At 30.5% G+C, this 22,684-nt stretch overlaps 3 protein-coding genes across 6 annotated transcripts; 2 read left to right on the forward strand and 1 right to left on the reverse strand.

The window, feature by feature from the left end:
* Positions 1–3,702: 3,702 nt before the first annotated feature.
* On the forward strand, positions 3,703–8,319 carry LOC115880385 (nibrin-like). Its single transcript, XM_030897619.1, has 10 exons — positions 3,703–3,916; positions 3,986–4,107; positions 4,167–4,297; positions 4,357–4,787; positions 4,838–5,107; positions 5,163–5,216; positions 5,275–5,385; positions 7,830–7,887; positions 7,940–8,022; positions 8,081–8,319. Exons 1-10 carry the CDS (start codon positions 3,886–3,888, stop codon positions 8,185–8,187), a joined length of 1,398 nt encoding a protein of 465 aa, XP_030753479.1. The 5' UTR covers positions 3,703–3,885; the 3' UTR covers positions 8,188–8,319.
* A 5,010-nt stretch (positions 8,320–13,329) lies between these two features.
* On the reverse strand, positions 13,330–14,450 carry LOC115880683 (vacuolar protein sorting-associated protein 29). The gene is made up of 5 exons (XM_030897993.1): positions 14,303–14,450; positions 14,060–14,251; positions 13,893–13,995; positions 13,705–13,837; positions 13,330–13,642 (listed from the first exon to the last, which is right to left on the reverse strand). Exons 1-5 carry the CDS (start codon positions 14,303–14,305, stop codon positions 13,525–13,527), a joined length of 549 nt encoding a protein of 182 aa, XP_030753853.1. The 5' UTR covers positions 14,306–14,450; the 3' UTR covers positions 13,330–13,524.
* A 125-nt stretch (positions 14,451–14,575) lies between these two features.
* LOC115880480 (vacuolar protein sorting-associated protein 53 homolog) lies at positions 14,576–21,715 on the forward strand. 4 transcript variants are annotated; one of them, XM_030897720.1, is made up of 14 exons: positions 14,576–15,135; positions 15,185–15,437; positions 15,490–15,683; positions 15,747–15,897; positions 15,957–16,184; positions 16,537–16,780; positions 17,078–17,392; positions 19,044–19,245; positions 19,300–19,506; positions 19,669–19,827; positions 20,018–20,096; positions 20,161–20,368; positions 21,154–21,273; positions 21,335–21,715. In XM_030897720.1, the coding sequence occupies exons 2-14, from the start codon at positions 15,357–15,359 to the stop codon at positions 21,523–21,525; spliced, it is 2,379 nt and encodes a 792-aa protein (XP_030753580.1). In that variant the 5' UTR covers positions 14,576–15,135; positions 15,185–15,356; the 3' UTR covers positions 21,526–21,715. The 4 variants fall into 4 exon arrangements, 3 of the variants coding, with proteins under 3 accessions (XP_030753580.1, XP_030753643.1, XP_030753725.1); XM_030897783.1 differs by having other exon boundaries at positions 15,224–15,437; XM_030897865.1 differs by having other exon boundaries at positions 15,258–15,437.
* The last annotated feature ends 969 nt before the right edge of the window (positions 21,716–22,684 follow it).

The following is a 22,684-nucleotide window of genomic DNA, read 5'->3' on the forward strand; positions in this document are numbered from 1 at the left end:
TAATATCGATAAAACCGTCAAACGGCTTACCTCATAGCCCATCCAGTGCCTTCTATTAAAAGATCAGCCTGCGGGCGAGATTTATGACGTCACGCTAGTTAGATATAACGGATTAATAAATATATTGTAGAATACATGGAAAACATAATTATTCCTCAGATTTTTGGTTTGTATTTTAAAAATGATATAGTTTAAATGAAATATACATAATATACAGTTAATAACTACAACATATATACCTGTTTATAGTAATAAATACTTTGGCAAATAAACTATGAACCATACAAATGCAGCAAATGTTTTACAATGTACAAATAATGTATAGGTACATAAGATAATGGGTAAAATGTAAATATATTTTAAATTTTGGGGTTTGAAAATCGATCTAATTTAACAAAAACATTTAATATCTACTAATAGTGATGTATTATTATTTGCATTCACAAAATTTATATGTATATTTTGCAAGTATCAATGTTCGAAAAATTATATTTACAAATAATACAATATTATCTAAAAAAAGGCGTCAGCGATGAATTTATATGTTAAATTATTCTAAAATTTTTGATTTTCTTGGGATTTTTAGGTTCGGGAAAAACGCTGATTAAGTTTTCATTATTTATTTAAGTGCCTTCTATTAAAAGATCAGCCTACGGGCGGACTTTTGTTTACTTCATCAGCTGTACATACTTAGATATTGGGTTAGATCAGTGTTGCCAGATATTATTTTAGCTGGTCGCCACTAGAGGTGGCGAAAGTCGCCAAAATAAAATAAAAGTCGCCAAATATTTTTATACTAAACCTACAAAAATCTCAAGCAACTAGTTCATTATAAAGATTATACCTATCACAATTCAAAATATGACTAATATTTTAAGTGCTTTGATGACGTCACAAAGGGGAAAAATGGCAGATTGGAGAGAGAGAAACGTGCTGAGAACATACTGAGAACCTTACTGAGAACTAAACGTGAACTAAACTGAAGTCACAAACGCCAGTTGAGAGATGAGCAATATAAATCGATATCTTCGGATATTGATCTACTAATATGTAATTGCGATTTTCGCCGTTTCGGGAATCGATATCTATAATAATTACAAGAATTAAGTCAATATTGGCAATGCATTGATTGACTGGTGCCATAAGTATCTTAGCCAAAATCGCCCAAATGGCGACTTGCGATTTTCCTAAAATTCAGGTCGCCAGAGCAATCGAAAAATCGCCCAATTTGTGATAAATCGCCCAATCTGGTAACACTGGGTTAGATTCCGTTTCATATTTTGTCGGTTGATTTTTGGTTTTAACTCTTTGATTTTTGGTATTATTTATTATTGTAGTGCAAAAAACTAATTATTTTGGTGTTGAAGTGACATAAACTACTACCAGATATATGGTCACTCTCGGTTTCGCATAAAAAAATAGAAATTTTAAAAATTACACGTTGTGCAAGTGATTTAACCTAAAAGTGCCCATAAATTTTTTATTTATCGTGATTTTTGTGTGTGTTTTTTAAGACTCTAACAATTCATCAATAAAGCTTAAGTGGAGTGTGTTATTGGTGCTATGCCTCATCTTTGTTGTGTTCCTGGTGGAAAGGATAGTTATTATACTAGGCAGCCTAAAGTGTCCGGAAGAGCAAGAAAAGTGGGTACGAGTTATAAATCAAGAGAATTTTATTGAAAATATCTTTAATAAATTTAAAAATAATATTCTCCCATGATGGTATTAATGAAAACTGGACAATTATGTTTATTTTATTCATATTGTGGAATCTCCACTCCAAGTGTTGCTGGTTCAGCTTCGATAGATTCAAACACGTAAGTAGGTATTATGAACTAGGGAAAAATAAAGAATATGTGTATTAGAGATCATGAAAAAGATTAATATTTTGAGTTCAAATTTTAAAAAAGATTTTTGTAAAGACAAGACTGATACAGTTTAAAAGAAGAATGTGTTTTTGTTTGATAATATATAATGTATGTTAAGCATAACATATATTTGTTCAGTAATTTTTAATGAATAGTATTGATTATTTATAATACCAAATTAATATCAAATATTTAAGTGATGGCTGAATACAATATGAATAAAATAACAATAAAATTGGTATATTTGCATAATACAAAATTAAGTTAATAAAGGTTTTACTAAAAATACTAAGAAATTCATATTTCTTTGTTTTAATTGGTCTAATGTTATTTACATTTTACGTAAGAATTATACCGTATCAACGAAAAAAATCGGCGTCTAGTTGGCTTGGAAATGAACATCGATGACATTCCCTAAATAACTGTACACATAAAATAATTAACTAGAATTTTACAATCTTGGAAAATTTGATATTCTTGAACCTTGATTCTAAATATTCTAAATTTTTTGATTTTCTTGGAATTTAGGTTCGGGAAAAACGCTGATTGATTTTTCATTATTTTTATTTGGTTTAAAAAAAAACGGTTCGGCTAACATTATAGCCTCCATCAGTGTTGTGTCATATGAAAAAAATAGTGTCGAATATAATCCAAAAATTGCATATAAAATATTCACACCACGCACATAATGTTTACTGCGTACTCCATAGTCAATGTAGATAATTTTAGTGTTAAGAATAATAATTTTAAAAAATATGTGGTCATCTTTTGATAAGTTTATATTAGTTTATTAATTGCAGTAAACATTATGAGGTGTGAATTATATTGTATATGTAATTTTTTGGATTATATTCGACACTATTTTTCTCATATGACACAACACTGTGAAGGCTATAGTTAGCCGAAACGTTTTTTTAAACCAAATAAAATAATGAAAAACCAAAATGAAAACTTAATCAGCGTTTTTCCCGAACCTAAAATCCCCCAAGAAAATCAAAAATTTTAGAATAATTTTACATATAAAATGCCAGCGATCTTCATTTCATAGCCATCGCTGACGCCTTTTTTAGATGATATTGTATTATTTGTAAATATAATTTTTCAAACATTGATACTTGCAAAATATACATATAAATTTTGTGAATGCAAATAATAATACATCACTATTAGTAGATATTAAATGTTTTTTGTTAAATTAGATCGATTTTCAAACCCCAAAATTTAAAATATATTTACATTTTACCCATTATCTTATGTACCTATACATTATTTGTACATTGTAAAACATTTGCTGCGTTTGTATGGTTCATAGTTTATTTGCCAAAGTATTTATTACCATAAATAGGTATATATGTTGTAGTTATTAACTGTATATTATGTATATTTCATTTAAACTATATCATTTTTAAAATACAAACCAAAAGTCTGAGGAATAATTATGTTTTCCATGTATTCTACAACATATTTATTAATCCGTTATATCTAACTAGCGTGACGTCATAAATCTCGCCCGAGGCTGATCTTTTAATAGAAGGCACTGCCTCAACCCCTCAAGGCAAAAAGTACTTGCCTTGTACTTGTCAGTTCATTGCCTTCTGTCCTTTTATACTTATCACTCTGGCTATGGTTTGTTTCTTATCGATATGCTTTTTACAATTTTTTACACGCATCTCAATTACTTAAAAAAGTCATTGCGCATCTCTATATTAATAGTATGGAGTGTAGAGGTACCTCTACACTCCATAATTAATAGAAATCAAATATTGGAGGAAATTATATATGATCAAGAATGAAAGAATATGATTGAAATTAAACGAACGTCAACTGTCATAGCTAACAATGACATAATTTAACAAGCAAAATAAAACAAAATTTTTTTGAATTGGAGCGCATTTTATTTAGTTTTTAGGGTTTGAAACGAATTTATTAAAATGCTTCGTAGATAACATCAAATTCATTCTGGATTAGTTTGACACTATCTCTTTTATAATGTTCATTATTATATACGTAAACAATAATGGTTTTTCTGTTTAGGGAAGTCAGTACAGGTATATCCTAACATATTCTTGTAATTATTGCTTGCTCTTAAAATATAAATTGCATTATTCAAATTATAGGTAAAGAATTATGTCTTGGTTTCAACGATACTTATTTTATTGGAAGACGGACACACGGGAAAAATCACATTGTTTTAGATGATAAAACAGTCAGTAAGGCTCATGCAGTTTTAACAATAAAGGTACTAAACGAATTTTTTAAATGCTTTATTATTCATAATAGTTTGTGTATGTTTGTCAGAGTGGAAGAGCTACAATAGAGGACTTGGGCTCAAAAAGAGGAACTTTTGTTAATAAAATTAGGGTTTTGAAACCGACAGCCTTAAACGACAGAGATATTATCTTATTCGGCATTCAAACTTGTAAATATTGGTAAAAATGGTTAATAAGAACATCCTCAACTATTTATAGTAACATATTTTTATATTTAGTTTTATAGATCCTAAATGGCAAACAGTGAATAACATTAATATAGTAAACCCCAGTAGTAATTATGTAGAAAACATCTTAGAACTTTTAGGAGTTCCATACAGTCATTCATATAATGATCTCTGTACCCACTTCACTACAGAAACAATTAATTTTCAATCGCTGAAAGAAAAAATCATTCTCAAGATGTTGATAGATAGAAAAACAATAGTAACACCGAAATATTGGATAAAATTATTAGAACGAACAAAATCAGCTGGGGAATTGCCTGATATCAATTCATTTATGCCCAAAGTAGATAAATTTTTAGCGTTACAAGGTATTAAAGAAGTCACTTCAAATCTAGCTAGAAGATTTATATTGGATGATATGTTGGTTATATGCTTTGATGAAAAATCCAAAAGTGATATTTGTGATATTGTTAGCAGTTGTGGTACGTAAAAAAAATCCTTTTTTAAAATATAACAGTCTTTAACTTTTAAGGAGGTGAAGTTATATTGTATAGTAAGTCAGATGATTTTACAAAGAGATTAAAATCTCCTAATATCAACGGATACATTTTAATTAAAAATGACACAAATATAAAGTCCGTTATTGAATCGCATCATCTCATGAAATCCATACAACAATATAACAAAAATGTATGCTCAATATCAATTAATGACATTTATATAAATATACTTAAGGCAACTGTAGATAATTTTTCCTTTGTTAGAGAAAGTCTGGGTAATACAAATAAAGAACAATTTAAAGGTATGTACATCTACATATTTTTCTGGTATTATATTTACTTTTCGTAAATTTTTAGAGGTTGTAAATGAGAATCATTCATCAACATCCTCAAGTGATGAGATTGATACAGGTATAACCAAAACAAACACATTTTTTACTGTTTCTAATATTTTTGAATTGGTTTTTAGAAGAAATATTACCAAGAGAACAGGACTTAGTAAGGGAAAATAGTGCTAATGTAGTTGTACACCAAAATATAGCACTCAGTGGACAGAAAAGAAAATCTAATGAGGACTCAAGTAATAATAGAAATAATAAATACCAGGTTATAAGCATCGGCTCTGAACATATTAGGAAATCCCGGGTAAAATTTAATATAATATACTGGGTGTTACATTTAAAATAAAAGAGTAACTTGCTTTTAAAGGTGATCAATGTTCAACATTAATTTTGTCACACCCTGTATAACTTTTCGGGACGAGTTTTAATTTGATTTAAAGTACAATATCTGATTACAACTGGTTGGCAAAGGTTAGTTTTGGGTCGAGATTTCCTTATGTAAGAAGAGTACAATGCGTTTTTAGTTAATGTACTGAACAAAGGAAGAACAGTAAACACGTTGCCAAATGTATAAAATAAACCGAGAAACTGTAACTGTGCATGTTGCTAAAGAGACGTGGAAGGGGATATAGCAGATTCGTCGCGGTCGACCAGTCGACCCAATCAGTACCTCTGTCCTCTGTCACTATGCTCTGTCAGTACTTAAAATTCTAGGGAACGGTGTACATCATGCGTTCAGCTTCAAGATTTAATTACGTCTCATGATACTTTATTTGTTTATTTATTAACGAGTCGTAATTTTCCTTATTGTAAATTTTTAAGTGCAAGTTAGAAACACTTGTATTTTTGGTAAAAATAAGTGGTATTGAGTTGGTGTTTGACAGTGGTCGCGCTATTAGAACTCTGAATTCAAAAATCGATATCTCGAAATCCATTATAAATAATTGATTGTAGTTTTTTTCAAAAACTTTCTTAATATTTCTGCTATATTTTCTTCGCAGACAGTATGTAAAAATCTTTATAGATAAAAAAGTTACACGATTGCTGAAAATTGCTATGCTCTAAAAGTAAATGGTTGGGTTTTTTAAATTTTTGAATGAAAAAACAAGCCTATTGAATTTTTCGGTAATTATTGGCAAAATTGGAAATCGTCCGATTTTCACCAAAATTGGTATATACCCTATTTTGAGGTCGTAGATTACGAATCTGAATTTTTTCTTGGCGGTCTCTTACCGTTTTTCAGAAAAACGAAAAATAATTTCAACATTGAATTTTTCTTTATTTCGGTCCTATAAAGTAATAATTTCATTATATTATTATAGTTTATCTAAAAGTCGCACTTGATTGAGGATAGAAAAATGTCCAAAATTTTCCTGAAAACACTTTTCTTAACAAAATAAAGAAAATTGACACCAAATGGAAGTTGGACATTTCATATATCTTTCTTTCTCTCTCCTATGTAATGAGAGAGACAAATATATTCTAGATCTAACCTAGAAATTTGAAAATTTACAACGTTGCCATGTCTTCTATTTTTTCGGGTGATTAGGCATTTTAAATAAATTACCTACCTATTTTGAGATCTGACAATAGTTAAATATAATAAATCGTCTTTATTGTACTATAAAAAAACCCTCCGCAAAGAAGTTATATAAAGACTATTTATAACCACGAAGTTGCACGAAAGAGGTTTCAACTTCTTTGCAGAGGGGGTTAATCTTTTTTTGGTATAATACAACAACAAAAGATTAACACCCTCCGCCTCCGCATGGAAGTTATAACCAATGCAATCAAAACTCTTTCGTGCAACTTCGTGGTTATAAATAGTCAGATCTCGTTGGTAAAATAGCAGTTATGGGAAACAGCCGTTCTTCTGGCGACCTTTCGTAATCCCAGAATGAGCGAAAAAAACACGCTAAATTTAGGTTTAGCATTGGCAACGTTGCCTTAAATGCCAGAAACAACCCAACATTTTCAGATTGTTTACATATTTATTTTAGCAAATTTTCCTCTATTATGCATAAAATTGGTTAAAAAAGTAACAGAAAATAGCAAAAATATCATTGTTTATTGAATACCTAACAAAATATGTGATAGAAAACCTTAAAAATATGAGAAGTTAAGAAAAAGTCGATGTTGAAATAATTTTTCGTTTTTCTGATAAAACGGTAAGAGTCCGCCAGAAAAAAAATTAAGATTCGTAATCTATGACCTCAAAATAGGGTGTATACCAATTTTGGTCAAAAAACGGACGATTTCCAGTTTTCCCAATAATTACCCTCGAGTTATCACGTGTTATGTGTTTTCTCATTAAAAAAATGGATACACTAACGATATCCTTATAATTCCATTTCAGATGCTCAGAAACATTTCTAATGATTTTATCTAGTTATCTTTTCGAAAATAAATGTCTTTTAAAAATTGCGGATTGCGATTGATTTTACTTGATAGGGAAAGGCGTACCGGAGAAATGTGGCAACGCCGCCACAGCACACCGTCGCATTTCTCTCACTCCAACTTAATAAGATCCCTATGCGATTTACTTCCACACATGTAAATACCGACCCAAAAGTAAGAGTTGCCAGCACAGTTTGGGATTTACTACATGTCCTGAGCTGATGCATCACCCGGTATGTCCTGAGCCAATGCATAACACGGTATAATGATGTTTTATAATTTGCAGGGTTGGAGTTGCACCAAAATGAAAAACAAAGAATAATCCAAACAACTCCTGATAAAAAGTAAGTCTTCTATCATAAAGCGGCATTATTATTAACTAAATATTTTTTTTAGTTCGACAAATAAAAATAATTCTCAGCGCAAAATGATGAGAATTAATCCTTTGGCTATATCTGGTATATCACAAAAAGAAGCTGGTAACTTTTATTTTACTTTTTATAAAGAATTCAAATTAATATAAATATTTTTTTTGAGGCAAAAACGGTGCAGATTCTAGCAAAACTATTACCAAAAGACCAGAGTCTGATCTTGAAATTTGGAGAAAAAAGTACAAAGATTTAGAGATAACTGAAATATTTTAACAAAGAGTTATTCAAAATGTGTTGTTTTGATTGTTAAAAAAAGTATACAGGCTTGTTCACCACATACGACATGGAGTATTGTAGCTAAACGATAAGATTTTTACAAATTGTAAGTTTTGAGTTCGTTGAAGGACTATTAGAGCTACAATTTAAAAATATTTTTACAAGCTATAGAGTATCCCAAATAAATAAAAAATATCAAAGTTGTATATTTTAAATGGAACACCCTATAAATTATTACATTTTCAGTTTCTAGGATTAAAATAAAGGTAAATTTGATTAAGGTTTATCACACTAAAACCTTACCGTTTTTGAAATATTTTCAATATTGTGAAATTGCAGGAAAAATGTTAAGGCTTCATTTCTCCAAGGGCATCACAGTTTTTAATACTAAATATTTACTGAAGTTTATTCATTGATCATATATTGTGTTGTAATGATAAAGCCGGAGTCTCATGCATCCGAAATCCGATGACACGACGATCCGACGGTGCTCCTATTGGTCGAAATATTTTGACAACAATTTTTATCCGATAATTTTAACTAATCATCCGACGTCGTATAAAGTTAAATTTTGTTTAACTTTTGTACGATATCGTATGTTTTTTAACCTCACTTTTTTTGAAAACATTTGTTTTTAAAAACAAGTTTAGTGGGAAGTGGGCAATTTCGGGATATTTGGCGAGGAAGTTATTTTTATAAGTGTTTCTCCAATAAAACATGACATGAATCTCTATTCAGCGCAGCAGAAAAATGTTAAAACTGTCAAATTTCGGAACGAACTTTCGGATGTATGTGACAGGCTTTTTTTATTTCACACGATAACTTCAGATTTCAGATGTCGTACCATCGGATTTCGGATGCATGAAACTCCGGCTTAAAAATTAAACTATCTTATACAGAGTATCCAAAAATTTATATTAAATAATGTCTAGCTTTAAACGGCAATAACTTGTTTAATTTAAATGGAACATCCTGTATATTTTATGAGAATCAGATGCACAATTTAATTGTCTATCAAATTGTATTAAACCATTTTTTACCTATCCCTTCAAGTTTTCATAGAAAACGCATTTTCTTATAATTTAGAGCTCATTTATCGATATACCCATGGAATATTGACATTTCGACACCTCATTCGACAGAAATTGCGAAAAGGTACAGAGTGTCCCAAATAAATAAAAAAATTCTTAAGTAAATTAATAAAAAGTTTTTTTTTTATAGAACATCCTGTATATTATTACATTTTTAGTTAGTTGTTGACTAAAATAAAGGTAAACCGCACCGTTTTTGAAATATTTACATTTTTGTGAAAATTTAAGGTGAAAATACGGTAACAGAGTGTCTAAAGATTTATTTTAAATAATCACTAGCTTTAAACGGCAATAACTTGTTTAATTTAAATGGAACACCCTGTATCTTTTAAGTGAATCAGATGCACAATTTAATTGTCTGTTAAATTGTATTACCTATATATCATCAAGTTTTCGAAAAAAATGCATTAACTTATAATTTAGACGTCGTTTATCAATATACCTATGGAATATTGACATTTTAGATTATTTTTAAAGATGTAAAAAAAATTCAAAGAGTAATAATTTATTAAAGAGTAAAAAAACTGTTCAAATATTTGCAAAAGAGGACCAGTTAATATGATTCCAGTAGTCGAACTACATTGACTGCCTGCGCTGATTAATAATTGCTCGCTCCAAATACGAAAAAACTGCCTAACTGTGTTACTAAAAAATAAAACTGATTGAAAATGATTTTATTTCATTTTTTTGACGAATGCTTATTTATAACAACAGAGACGTTCATATTCCTAACTTATTATTATATTGATTTCTGATTCAAATCAACATTTTGTTAGAAGAATTTATTAACTTGTATAATTAAGTATGTAATTAATTAATATTTTGGCGAAAATAATGGTGGTATATTTAATTATTATATATGATCTAGGATTATCATACTCTTTTACAAAGATTTAAATAGTTTTCTTTTTGTAAACAAATGAGCTAGCAATATTATCGTACATTTTGTACATTTGTTGCTTAAAAAAAATGTCAATATTCCATGGGTATATTGAATAAGAAAATGCATGTTCTACGAAAACATGAAGAGATAGGTAAGAAATGGTATAACTCAATTTAATAGACAATTAAATTGTGTTATACCATTTGATTCACGTAAAATATACAGGATGTTCCATTTAAATTAAACAAGTTATTGCCGTTTAAAGCTAGTAATTATTTGATATAATTTTTTAGACACTCTGTATAAAGTAGTATAATTTTTATTATTGCAACACAAAATTTAGTAAATAGAAAAACTTTAGTTCAATCTTTCGTATTAAAAACTTAAATACGCCTATACAGAAATGATCCATTAAAATTGTTACTGCATTTTCACAAAATCGTAAATATTTGAAAAATGGTAAGATTAAAGTGCGGCAAACCTTAATCAAATTTACCTTTATTTTAATCGTAGAAACTGAAAATGTAATAACATATAGAGTGTTTCACTCACCCAACACAAAAATACACTTTGATATATTTTTTTGGGACACTCTTCTGTACCTTTCGAAAATAATTGTAAATTGTAGCTTTAGTAGTCCTCCAACGATCCCATCACTCACAATTTCTAGAAATCCAATCATTTGGCTACAATACTCAATTCCGAATCAGGTGAATACCTGTATACATTTTAAAATTAGTTCTATTCCCAATTTTTATTAATTGATTGCAATAGTAAATATATAAATCGACTTTATTTACTTTTCAGCTTATGATATTTATATAGTGTTGATTATTTTATCAGAAATACTATTTATGTAGGATTTCTCAATGTATACATTTAAAAACCTTTATTTTAAAATATTTTTTCAGTCAATAAAATCATTAAAAAGATCTGAGTTATAAATTATTTTACATAAAATATATTTTGTTGATCGCTATAAGGAATTCTATATATTTTTCGTTCAATATAACCCTTGTTTATATATTCTTAAAGTTGCCCAACCGACTAGACAGAATGTGCTGCCAACTGGAGGACAAATCGTGAACCTTTCGGGGCGGAGTCAAAAATATCGATTATTTTCGTTATTTTCCTCAGAGTAATGTAATAATATAGCCCGGGTTTCTGCGAACTTTAATAGTAATCAGCTGATTAATAAATTTAAACGAAATTTTTATTTTATTGTAAATTGTGGATTACTTTTGCCTGTTATTTTAAGAATTCTAAATCGTATTAACAAAGAAATTATTATTTCGATATGTTGGTACATTATTTATAATTTATGATAATGTTAATTGCTGATAATTAATATTCAAAAAAAGTTACATACCTATTTTAATTTGATTTAATGCAGGTTTATTAAAGAATCATTTCATTCTTAGATTATTTTATTCTAAATTGATTGTTTAACGAATTTTACGATATTTTTTTTTGAAAACATAAAACTTTTTACATTCTTGATTAAATATTCAAAAAATTGCAACTTGCTTCAATATTATTTGACATTAAAATAAATATATTGTACTTAATACACCATCTAAATCTTTATTATACCAATTAAATCTTTATTAATGTAAAATATGGCCAGAGTTTTAAAATCAAGTTTGCTTTAACTTTGTATGTGTGAAGAATTATAAAACCATAAAACTTTCTAAAAGCAGGATACATGTCTAACTGAAATAATTCAAATACATTTTCATTAAAAAAATGTATCAGGAAAATAATTTAATTAAATAATGCAAAATTTATTTTTTATTCTGTTTCATATTATGGTCTTTATGACTTTTCAACGAAGTTGAAGGAAGATATAGTGTATCTATCACAATACTTAATAGAACTACTACAATTACAAGAAAAATAAAAAGAAGAAATAGGTACCCAAATACCCCTTCAGCTACTACTCAACTACAAGATAAACGAATATAATCTCTTAAAAACACCACACAACTACTTATTCCTTGTATTCTACAGTGAACCAATTATCAATTTGATTACTAATTTATCAAACAAAAAGAAAAAATAACAAAATTATCCCTTCGCCTACTACTTAACTACAAAATAAACTATAAAAACACTACTAAACTATTTTTGGTAGAGTACACTAACATACTACACTAAACACTATAATTAAACTTAATAAATTAATCTAATTTTGCACTACAACTGCAAATAAAAAAGAAATAAGAACATTTTCTAAAACTAGAAGAAACAGAACTTCCATACGTGCGACCAGGATAATAGGTCAAGGGGACAAAGAATATAAAATACTTTAAAATTTGCATTCAGAAAGAAAAAAATACCTCGAAAATTATCTAAACTAACATTTTTATTTCTTATCAGTGAGAAACATCGGCCTCGTCGGCGTTGAAGAATTTGTCGGGTATTTACAATGGTCCAATTGTATAATTGCCAGCTTTTATAGCATATCTAATAGACAAAAAGTATCTGGTCGATTAGTAACCAATTGGCACAGTCCGAAAATTATGGATTTTTATTTTCTCTGTTTTTATTGGTGGCTTCAAAATTCAGAGTAACAAAAAAAATATTTCTGTAGGGAAACCGGTCCTGCCATCTAGTAGTCTTAGTCCATAAACGTCTTAGGTTGATCTACTTTAAAAATATATATACAAGGATATAACTTAAAAAAACAGACGTGCGATTGGGACTCGCCTACCGAGGGTGCCGTATAAAGACTATTTTTTAATTTAATCACAAATGTAAAGTTTTCAGATTTTTCCCCATACCTGTAATATAAGACGGTATTACTTGCCAAATTTCATAGTTCTAGGTCAAAGGAAAATATCCTACAAATGTTGGTTCCCTTGAGAATGTCGAAACATACGTTTTTTGCGGCATAAACGGCCATATATTTGTTTACGTTAACTTAGAATTGTAGAACTGAGTCTATGGTTTTAATCATGTTTTAATTTCAACTTGATACCTCCACGCGTTCCCAAGGTAAAGGGTCTTGACGGACGGACAGACAGACAACAATCCTATAAGAGTTCCGTTTTTTCCTTTTGAGGTATGGAACCCTATAATATAAATATCTATGGTATCTCCTCTCTGTGTATATAGTCCAATAATAATACCATATTACTTATCAATAATAACATTTAATGCAGAAAAGCAATAATTAAATATGTGTTAAAACTTAAAAAAGTTTTTTTTAAATATACATCATGGTCTTAAAAAAATAATATATAATTTCTCATTCCTTAAGATTAAAGTAAATTAAAATTAATACAAAATAATATATGATTTAGAAAGAATAATTTTAAACAGAATTTAGTAAATTGATTTTCCTACCCTATTACACATTTAATTTTTCTTATATTCTATCCTTTCAACCTTAACATCATCTCCAACCAATTGATAGACATAGGTTACAACAGTTGTGTTTTGTATATCCATCAACACAAATGATGGTGTTAGAGATCTGCAAAATAAAAAAACAACTAATATAAAAATAACTTAACACTTTTAAAAGTGAATACTTACGCATCTAAAGCATTATAACTTCCTGTCGCACTTCCAGGGTTAATATAAAATTTGTTTTCATGTTCGTAAGCTTCAAATTTGTGGGTATGACCAGAAATTAATATGTCTACATCTAACTGACGTTGGATTAGTGCTAAAAATTATTAAAATTAGCTTAAATGTTATTAAAAACATTAACTTCCTTTTACCGAGAGCTTCTGGGTCACCCCAGGGTACAACTTGATGACCATGTGATAAACCTATCCGAAACTGTCCCACAGTAACGACCTTTTGTTCGGGATAATTTAGATTCTAAAAGTATTGAATGAAATATAATGTTACTGTCTTATTAAATAAGTATTCTTTCTAAACTCACATCGTCGAAATCGCCGCGTACAACATGAACATCAGAAGCAAGGGTTTTTAAATAATCATACGACTCTTTGGTACACAAATTTCCAGTGCAAAGAATATGCTGAATTCTACCAGGAACCAAGAGTTTCTTAAATTTCGTCGGTAAACTACTGCACCTGTGTGGAATGTGTAAATCACCCAGTACTAAAACTAACTAGAAAAAAACCTAGGGGGTTTCACAAAACACGTCGATTGTGTCACTTACCATTTTAAATACGAATTAATTCTTTTTCTATAAACCCTAATTTGAAAAACAACAATTGTTTGTTAAACAATTAACATAATTCCATTATTTTCCAAACTGTTTTTTTGACATTGACGTCTATCAAACTCAAAAACATATGATTTCTATCATTTTTTTCCAGAGTAGTTCATTTGAACCAGTGCTTCATCCATGGAGAAACAAGAGAGGCGTAACAGCTGTGGCGAAAATAATACCAGCCAGCCATCTTGGAAGTACTTTTATGTCTTTGGTGCATTTTCCCCTTTGATTTTCCCAAAATTTAATGATTTTATTGAGAATTTGAATGTTTTCTATTAAAAAAAAATATATTTTGTGTTTTGTGTGCTATATGTGGTTGTACTAGCAGGAAAGGCATTGACTCGGATAACAGAAATAAAACATTCACGGGTAGTATCGGTAGCGGTGTCTTGGTAACGGTAGTATAAACAATGTACAGGCCCGTAACGCAGCTACTACAAAATTATCGATAGAAAATTAAAATTCCGTTATGTTTGCTTTTAGGCTTTTATTATTAGATTATTTTTGTACATAAACCGGTTCTGTTGAAGTAGTACACTTTGCCTCGCCCCCACTGTAGTTGCGTCTCCCTTCTCTTATTCCTCCATGCTATTTTTACAGATTTAAAGGTTATAATAGCCAACAAAAATTGTTTAGGATTATTATAGTTTTCTGGGCTAAAAATAATTGATATTTTAGCTAAAAGTGTTAATAATAATCAGCTAACCTTTTTTATGAGTTTCCTTAATTAGTAGATATCCTGACACACAGAAATTAATTAATATTCTGGTGTATATGTAAGTACAGAAAAATTCTTATTTCTCCCTAAAAATACTTAACTTTTAGTGTAAATATCTAGATAATATATTGAATAATATGTTCCAGTAAATAGTTTGATCTTATATAAATAATTCCTAAGGTATTCTCTTAATGAAAGTGCTTTAAGATACTTAGAATTACCATTCTTAACTTCTTGCAAAGTTATTGTGGTTTGAACCTGATAAAAATAAAAGATATTATGGAAAATAAAATTCTAGACGAAGATAACTCAGATTTTTTTATTAATTTTCCACCAGAAGTACAAAAAGCTATAGATGAGGTAAGTAAAAACATCTCATGTACAACCAGAATAATTTGTAATCTTTGACTAGGTACTGCCCAATAAAGATTCTTTAGATGAACCAGATTTCAATAGTATTGACTACATAAATTCCCTGTTTCCCACTGAACAGTCCCTTTCAAACATTGATGAAATGGTTATAAAAATGGAGAATCAGATTCATACAATAGATAATGATATTTCAACAGTGATCCAAAGCCAGATTGAGGCTAGCGTAGATGGAAGGTATTTATTATTATTTTTTGAAAGAATATGTTAAACTTCCATATAATTTACATGATTCTACAGGGAAGCGCTAGGTGAGTCTCAAAAGATTATTAAACAATTATTCTTACACATAAAGGACATCAAGGAACGGGCAGAAAAGTCTGAGGAGATGGTTAGAGAAATCACCAGAGACATTAAGCAATTAGATTGTGCTAAAAGAAATTTAACTCTGGTACATTAAAAAATAATTTCTAATAAAATTCTTTTATTGTTTTTATCATATTTTTTAAGGCAATAACAACACTGAATCATCTTCATATGTTAGTGGGTGGTGTTGATACATTAAAGTCTTTAACTGAAAAGCATTTGTATGGAGAAATAGCTCTTCCTCTCCAAGCAATTAGCGAAGTTATGACTCATTTTGAACATTATTCGGACATACCTCAAATAAAAAAATTAAGCGATCAAGTGAAAAGTATTCACACAGAGTTAGCTGATCAAATTACACATGATTTTAAGGTAACCTAACATTAAAATAAATACAATAACTAAAGAATACAATGACACATTGACACATAATGCTCAAATACAGGCTGGAGCAAAGTCTGTGATATTAAATTAAAAGTTCCCTTTTTTTTGGTGCCAAACGAAGGAGGAGACACCAGGGGCAATTTTAACGATTTTTAATCGCTTGTGTGTAGTGAACTTTGTATTAATTGTATTACTATTACAATGGTTGTTTGTTCAGCTTTCAAGTGTAAAAGCCGCAGCGAGAAGCACTGGCTTTGGTGTCAACTAGTAACAGTTCTTTTCCTTGTATTCTTTAGTCTCATTACATAAATATCTTTTATTAAATGACAAACATTTACAGGACGCTTTTCAAGGTGCAAATAGTAAAAATACAATACCAAGCAAACAGTTACAACAGGCTTGTTTAGTGGTATCTATATTAAACCCCAAAGTAAAGAAGGACCTTCTAAAATGGTTTATAACTTTGGAACTGCAGGAATACAGTCACTTGTTTCAAGAGACTGAAGATACAGCTTGGCTAGATAAAATAGATAAAAGATACGCATGGGTTAAAAGGCATTTGCTGGAGTTTGAAGAAAAGCTAGGTTAATGAGAAAATTACATAAAAAAATTACCAAACGATCGAAAAAAAACGGCGTCTAATACTTCATTTACTTACTTGACCCGTTCTCTTCTTTATTTTGTAATGGCTCTTACTGCCTGTTGGTCTTAGAAAGGTTGTAATTATTTTTATACAGTAGGTAAAGAGGTAAAATAGTAAGTAGGTAAAATAGAGATTGACCTCGCCAAAATTATCGATCGTCGTTCTCAGCCGTTTTTAACGCCGTTTTTTTTTCGATCATACAATATATGTATTATACATTGTAACTAAGACTTTTCAGGTCGTATGTTCCCTGAAAACTGGGAAGTCTCTGAGAGAATTGCTGTTCAGTTTTGTCACCACACAAGAGAAGAGTTATCAAAAATAATGGCTAAGAGAAAAAACGAAATTGATGTGAAGCTACTATTGTATGCCATTCAAAAGACTAGTGCTTTTGAGAATTTGTTGTTCAAGAGATTTACAGGGGCTACAGTCAATGAGGGGCTTAATACAAATCATCTGGATGAGCATAAGAAGAAAACAGAAAAACATAATAATGGGGCAGTAAATAACGAATTGTTGGATTTTGCTGATTCTCCCTTTAACGGATTAATAGGTATAGTCCGCGTCACTCAAAGGTGATGATTTAAGGTCAACAATATTTACTGAAAGATTAAAATATTTCAACAGGTTTATACATTTCGAAAATGTACTAAAAACTTGTATTAAGCTAATAAGTTTTTTAGGTATTATGACAAAAATATATATTTTCTCCAAAAAAAAAATCCTTTATGGGTATTTCGCCACTGCACTGCAAGAAAATCTACAAAATAAAATAGTTATTTTTTGTAAAGAATAAAGAAAAAAACTATTTAAAATATTTAAATTCAACTATTCGAGAACACTTTACTTTTTTTAAAACTGATACGTCTACAAGAAACCGTTGATGTTCTGTTAAATAATAAAAATAATAATAATTTTTTAATATATATTTTATTTCTATCTAGGTATTTCTTAAATCTGTGATGAATAGCAAATGTTTTTTCTTCTTGTTCTTCTTCTTCAAGTACCGTCTCCTAACGGAGGTTGGCAATCATCATGGCTATTTTGATTTTATTTGCGGCTGCTCTAAATAATCCATTCGACGTCATTCCATACCATTCTCTGGGATTCTTCAGCCAGGATGTTCGTCTTCTGCCCCGACTACAGTACGTCTATCCGTTCTGTAGCTACGGGGTATCCGTGAGAGGGGAAACGATATTCTCTCGATGTTTTTTGTAAAAAAATAGACGACGTGTCCCATCAATAAAAATTCAACAAATTTGCAAGTGGCCAATAAAATGAGTGGGCGGAGCGATTTGCGGTGACGCACTCGTCAAATCGACGTATAAATATATTGCTGTTTATTTAAATGTTTTTTGTCCGCATTCCTTTCATAGACACAGATCCAGCAGATGTACTGTACGTCCTCCTTGGATTTTTCCTTCCATAATATTCTGGAGCAATTGGTATTTAGGACCTCTTATACAAAATATTCTAATTTTTTCCTCTTAAGGGTTTTATGTATTTCTTCTTCCTTGTTCATACGGCGTAACATCTCGATATTTGTTACTTATCGACCCAAGAAATCCGTAACATCGCGATAACACCACCTTTCGAAAGCCGCCAGTCTATTAATTTCGGCTGTTTTAAGGGTCCACGCTTCGGCACCATACAATAACGTCGAAAGCATGTAGCATCGGAACATTCTTTTTCTTAAATGTTTATATCCAATATCTTTACTGCAAAGAAATTTCTTTAGTTTTAAAAAATAATTTCTGGCTATCTCAATCCCGGACTTTACTTCTTGTAATTGTTTGGCAGTTTCATTTATTATTGTGCCCAAGTATTTGTTTTTTAGTAAATCTTTTTTAGATACCTTAAACTTTGCTTGAAATATACATAATAAAACTTGTTCTTTCATATTAAAAATGTACTAAGTTTAGTACAAAAAAGGAAATAACATCCCTACTAACTGTCATGTTTGAGGGTTGGTATTTGCATTATGTAAATGTGCGGCATTCAGGGACGGTCAGCGGCTGAGTGGCTAAGTAAGCGACTTCCCTAAACGGTCTCTTTTAACACACAAAAACACTCAGCCGCTGTATTCCCTAAAATTTGCGCCAGCTTCTATTGAAGATTCAGGATGACCTTAAATCGTCATTTGTTACTAAAGGAGCTGTGCAAAGTACTAAAGATAAATATTTTTTGTTAATTATTCTTTCAAGGTCGTTGTTTTATTCCCTATCTGGACATTTATATTGAAAGCTTGGATAGGAATCTGTCCGACCTTATAGACAGGTTTGTACAGGACGAAAAACAACACAAACCGATTGAAAATGCCGAAACTCAAGCAGCAATCTTACCCTCCTGTCCAGATCTGTTTGTTTTCTATAAAAAGAGCATGATTCAATGCACTCAGTTAGATAGGTTTGCATATTATTTAGTAATATTGTATCCTCTTTGACATGGCTCTGTCTTTAGAGGTCAATCGATGCTTAGTTTAACAAGAACCTTCCAAAAATACCTACAAGAATACTCGGAAAAACTGCTTTATAACAACTTGCCAAAAATTGAATGCCAGTCGTTGGGTAGTTCAGTTCAGAATTTTACAAAAGATCTTCAAAAGATTTCTACCTCGGGATTAATACAGAATTTTTCTTCTTTGTTAAAGGAAGGGGAAATGATGAGGTACTAGGAGTAAAACCTCGTCTACACGTCACGTTTTACCTGTTAGTTAAAACGGCTTACAGATTGGAAGTTTTACCTGAGCTTTTAAAAACGTAACGTGTATACGGGGCCTATAACGTTATATCGGTTGTCTAGTATTCGATATAACCTGATTTTTTTAAGATTTGCCAAAGACGAACAGACTAAAATTTGCTGTATTTTAACCACTGCCGAGTATTGTCTGGAGACCACTCAACAGTTACAAGATAAATTAAAAGAGAAAATTGATGCCACGTTGGCAGACCAAATAGATCTGTCAAAAGAACAAGATCTGTTTCATAAGTATGTGAAAACTCTGTATATCATATGATCGAGAAAAAAAACGGCGTTAAGTCGGCTTGGAAATGACATGATATAATTTTACATATAAATAGACAGTGATCTTCAATTCAAAGCCATCGCTGGCGCCGTTTTCTCCGATCATATTGTACTAACAATGTCAAAGTCAGTCATTTATAGTTGTAATTTTTAGGGTTATTTCTAATTGTATTCAGTTGTTAGTACAAGATCTGGAAAATGCTTGCGAACCATCTTTAACAGCCATGTCTAAGGTAATTATATCTTGTTATGAACAATTAATTAATATTAAATAATTATTCTTTTTTATTTATATAGATTCCATGGCAAAATATTGACGCTGTTGGAGACCAGAGTCCCTACATTACATCTATAACAATGCATCTAAAAACAACGATTCCAATAATTCGTGATAGTTTAGCTCATTCCAGGAAATATTTTACACAGTTTTGCATCAAATTTGCCAATAGTTTTATCCCAAAGTTTATACAGAACATTTATAAGTGTAAACCAATAAACACAGAAGGTATGAATTACATGTCTACTACCACAGAATTATTTAACTAAAGTCCCTAGGTCTAGGGATTTTAAACCTAACGTAGCTCTAGACTCATGGGTAAGCGGAATAGGGTAAAGGTAAGAAGAAACATCTCTTATGAGATTTTATTTGAAAAAGTGGTCACCAAAATGGGAAGAATAAAGGTTCCCTAAATAACCAGTGGTGCTAACAAGCAATAAGGTCCGATTAACGCGGTAAACCTCCAGGGAAACCCCCTAGCAACACTGAGAACATTAACATTGCAAGTTCCAAGAGACCAACCCCAGAGGGAATGACAGGAGAAGCAGCTGACACTTGCGCGAGACCAGCCTCCACAAGTGGCAGACAAGCTACCACCTCTAGTAAGGGTCGGGAGCCTACCTCTAGACCCAACATGCTACACAAGCTACCGTCTCCTCTACCTGGCCTAGGTCAATGAGGCCCGTTAGAAGACACGCTGAGAATAGATCTCAGTGTCATCTAGCCCGCCTATCTAGTCCCCCTTTCTTGAGTTATAATTCATACAGTCTTAGGGCTTTGACAAAACCAATATCTGAGACAGTTTTACAGAGATTAGATCTCCCTTTCCGATATCAGTTGTACCAAAGTTTGTGGCAAACCGTCTCAGATACTGGCTTTTATCAAAGCCCTGAGACTATGATGGGTTAACTGAAGAAAAGGGATACAGTAGATCTGTAAGGTCGCGGTGGTTAACTAGCTTAGGTATTTTGTGTCTACTGTAGAATTTGATGTAGTAACAAATTAATTTTTAGGTGCAGAACAGTTATTACTAGACACTCATATGCTTAAAACGGTTTTGTTAAATTTGCCTTCAATATCGTCTCAAATAAATAGGACAGCGCCGGCAGCCTACTCAAAAGTTGTCACAAAAGGTATATAAATACGTTTTTTATATGTATTTAAATGAATTTAATGAAATATTTGATTTTGTAGGTATGACAAAAGCAGAAATGATCCTTAAAATCGTTATGACCCCGATAGAACCACAGAAGAATTTTGTGGAGCAATGTAAAAAGCTTTTTCCTGAATGTCAGTTGACAGAATTCCACAAAATGTTGGATATGAAGAATATAAAACGTCAGGAACAAGCTATATTAATAGATTTATTTAAATCGTATAAATAAAATGAAAATTTCATATATAACTAATTAGGATACTTTAAATCATTCTAATCTTTTTTTTGTGATTAATTTTTGTTATATATATTTTAAAGTAAAATATTTTTATTGTATTATTAAATGTTTATAACTATTTAAGTTACTATTTATTTTATTTTGTAAATATAATCTGAATAAAAACAGTACTATTATATTGTATTTATTTTATATTTGTACTTTTTTGTATAATAAATTTTATTAGTTAAAATATTTACTGTGTTTTATTTTAATACCGAGATTCAAAAAAGAACTAGTAAATATCTTTTTTAAAGTTTTCTCCTAATACTTTACCTCCTTGTTCTTATATATTCCTGATGAAGATCCTGGTGAATGTAACTGTTTACTCCTGGTATCGAAAAATACCTCCTCGCTCTTATATGTTCCTGATATAAATTCAAGAAATCTCACTTTGAACAAAAGCTGCCAAAAATAATTTCTGCCTAGCAAATTTCGGAGTCCCGACCAACGAGTTAGAACAGTTAGATTTTTTATTAAAAACGTCAATTACGGCCAAACTATAAGAGATATCGAGGAACGGAATAGGGCATTCGATAGGAAATTCCACCCTCTATAAGGGCGCAAAATAAGGGTGCGATTAGAGACAAACAAATTTTTTGGCGAAAAATGAAGGAAGGCCCCTTACCTCATTTTTCGTCAAGAAATTTTTCTTGCTCCGATCATCCCTTAATTTTGCGCCCTAATAGAGGGTTGAATTCTCTATTGAATGCGCTATTCCGTTCCTCGATATCTCTCATAGTTTTCGAAATATTGGGGCATTAATTTTTGAAACGAGGTCGAATTGCTAGAGATAGCAGAAATATCGTTGATCGATGCTATATTTACTTGTGGTCCTTAATTTACGTCTTATCTCTTTACATTTATGCGTTCCTGATAGAAATCAGCGGATTTCGACCAGGGTTTAAAAATGTTCGTGCAATCTTTGTCAAAAAGTGAATTTTCTCGGGCTTGTATCAGGAGTACATAAGAGCAACTAGGTAAATAGTATCTCCCACGCTTATGTGTTCCTGATAGAAACCAATAATTTTGGACAAGGATTAAAAATTCTTGTTCGATTTTTGTTAAAAGCTGAATTTTCTCGGATTTGTATCAGTACATAGAGCGAAGA

Source organism: Sitophilus oryzae, unplaced genomic scaffold (assembly GCF_002938485.1).
Source record: "Sitophilus oryzae breed Bouriz unplaced genomic scaffold, Soryzae_2.0 scaffold_1000_pilon_pilon, whole genome shotgun sequence".
Classification (NCBI taxonomy): domain Eukaryota; kingdom Metazoa; phylum Arthropoda; class Insecta; order Coleoptera; family Curculionidae; genus Sitophilus; species Sitophilus oryzae.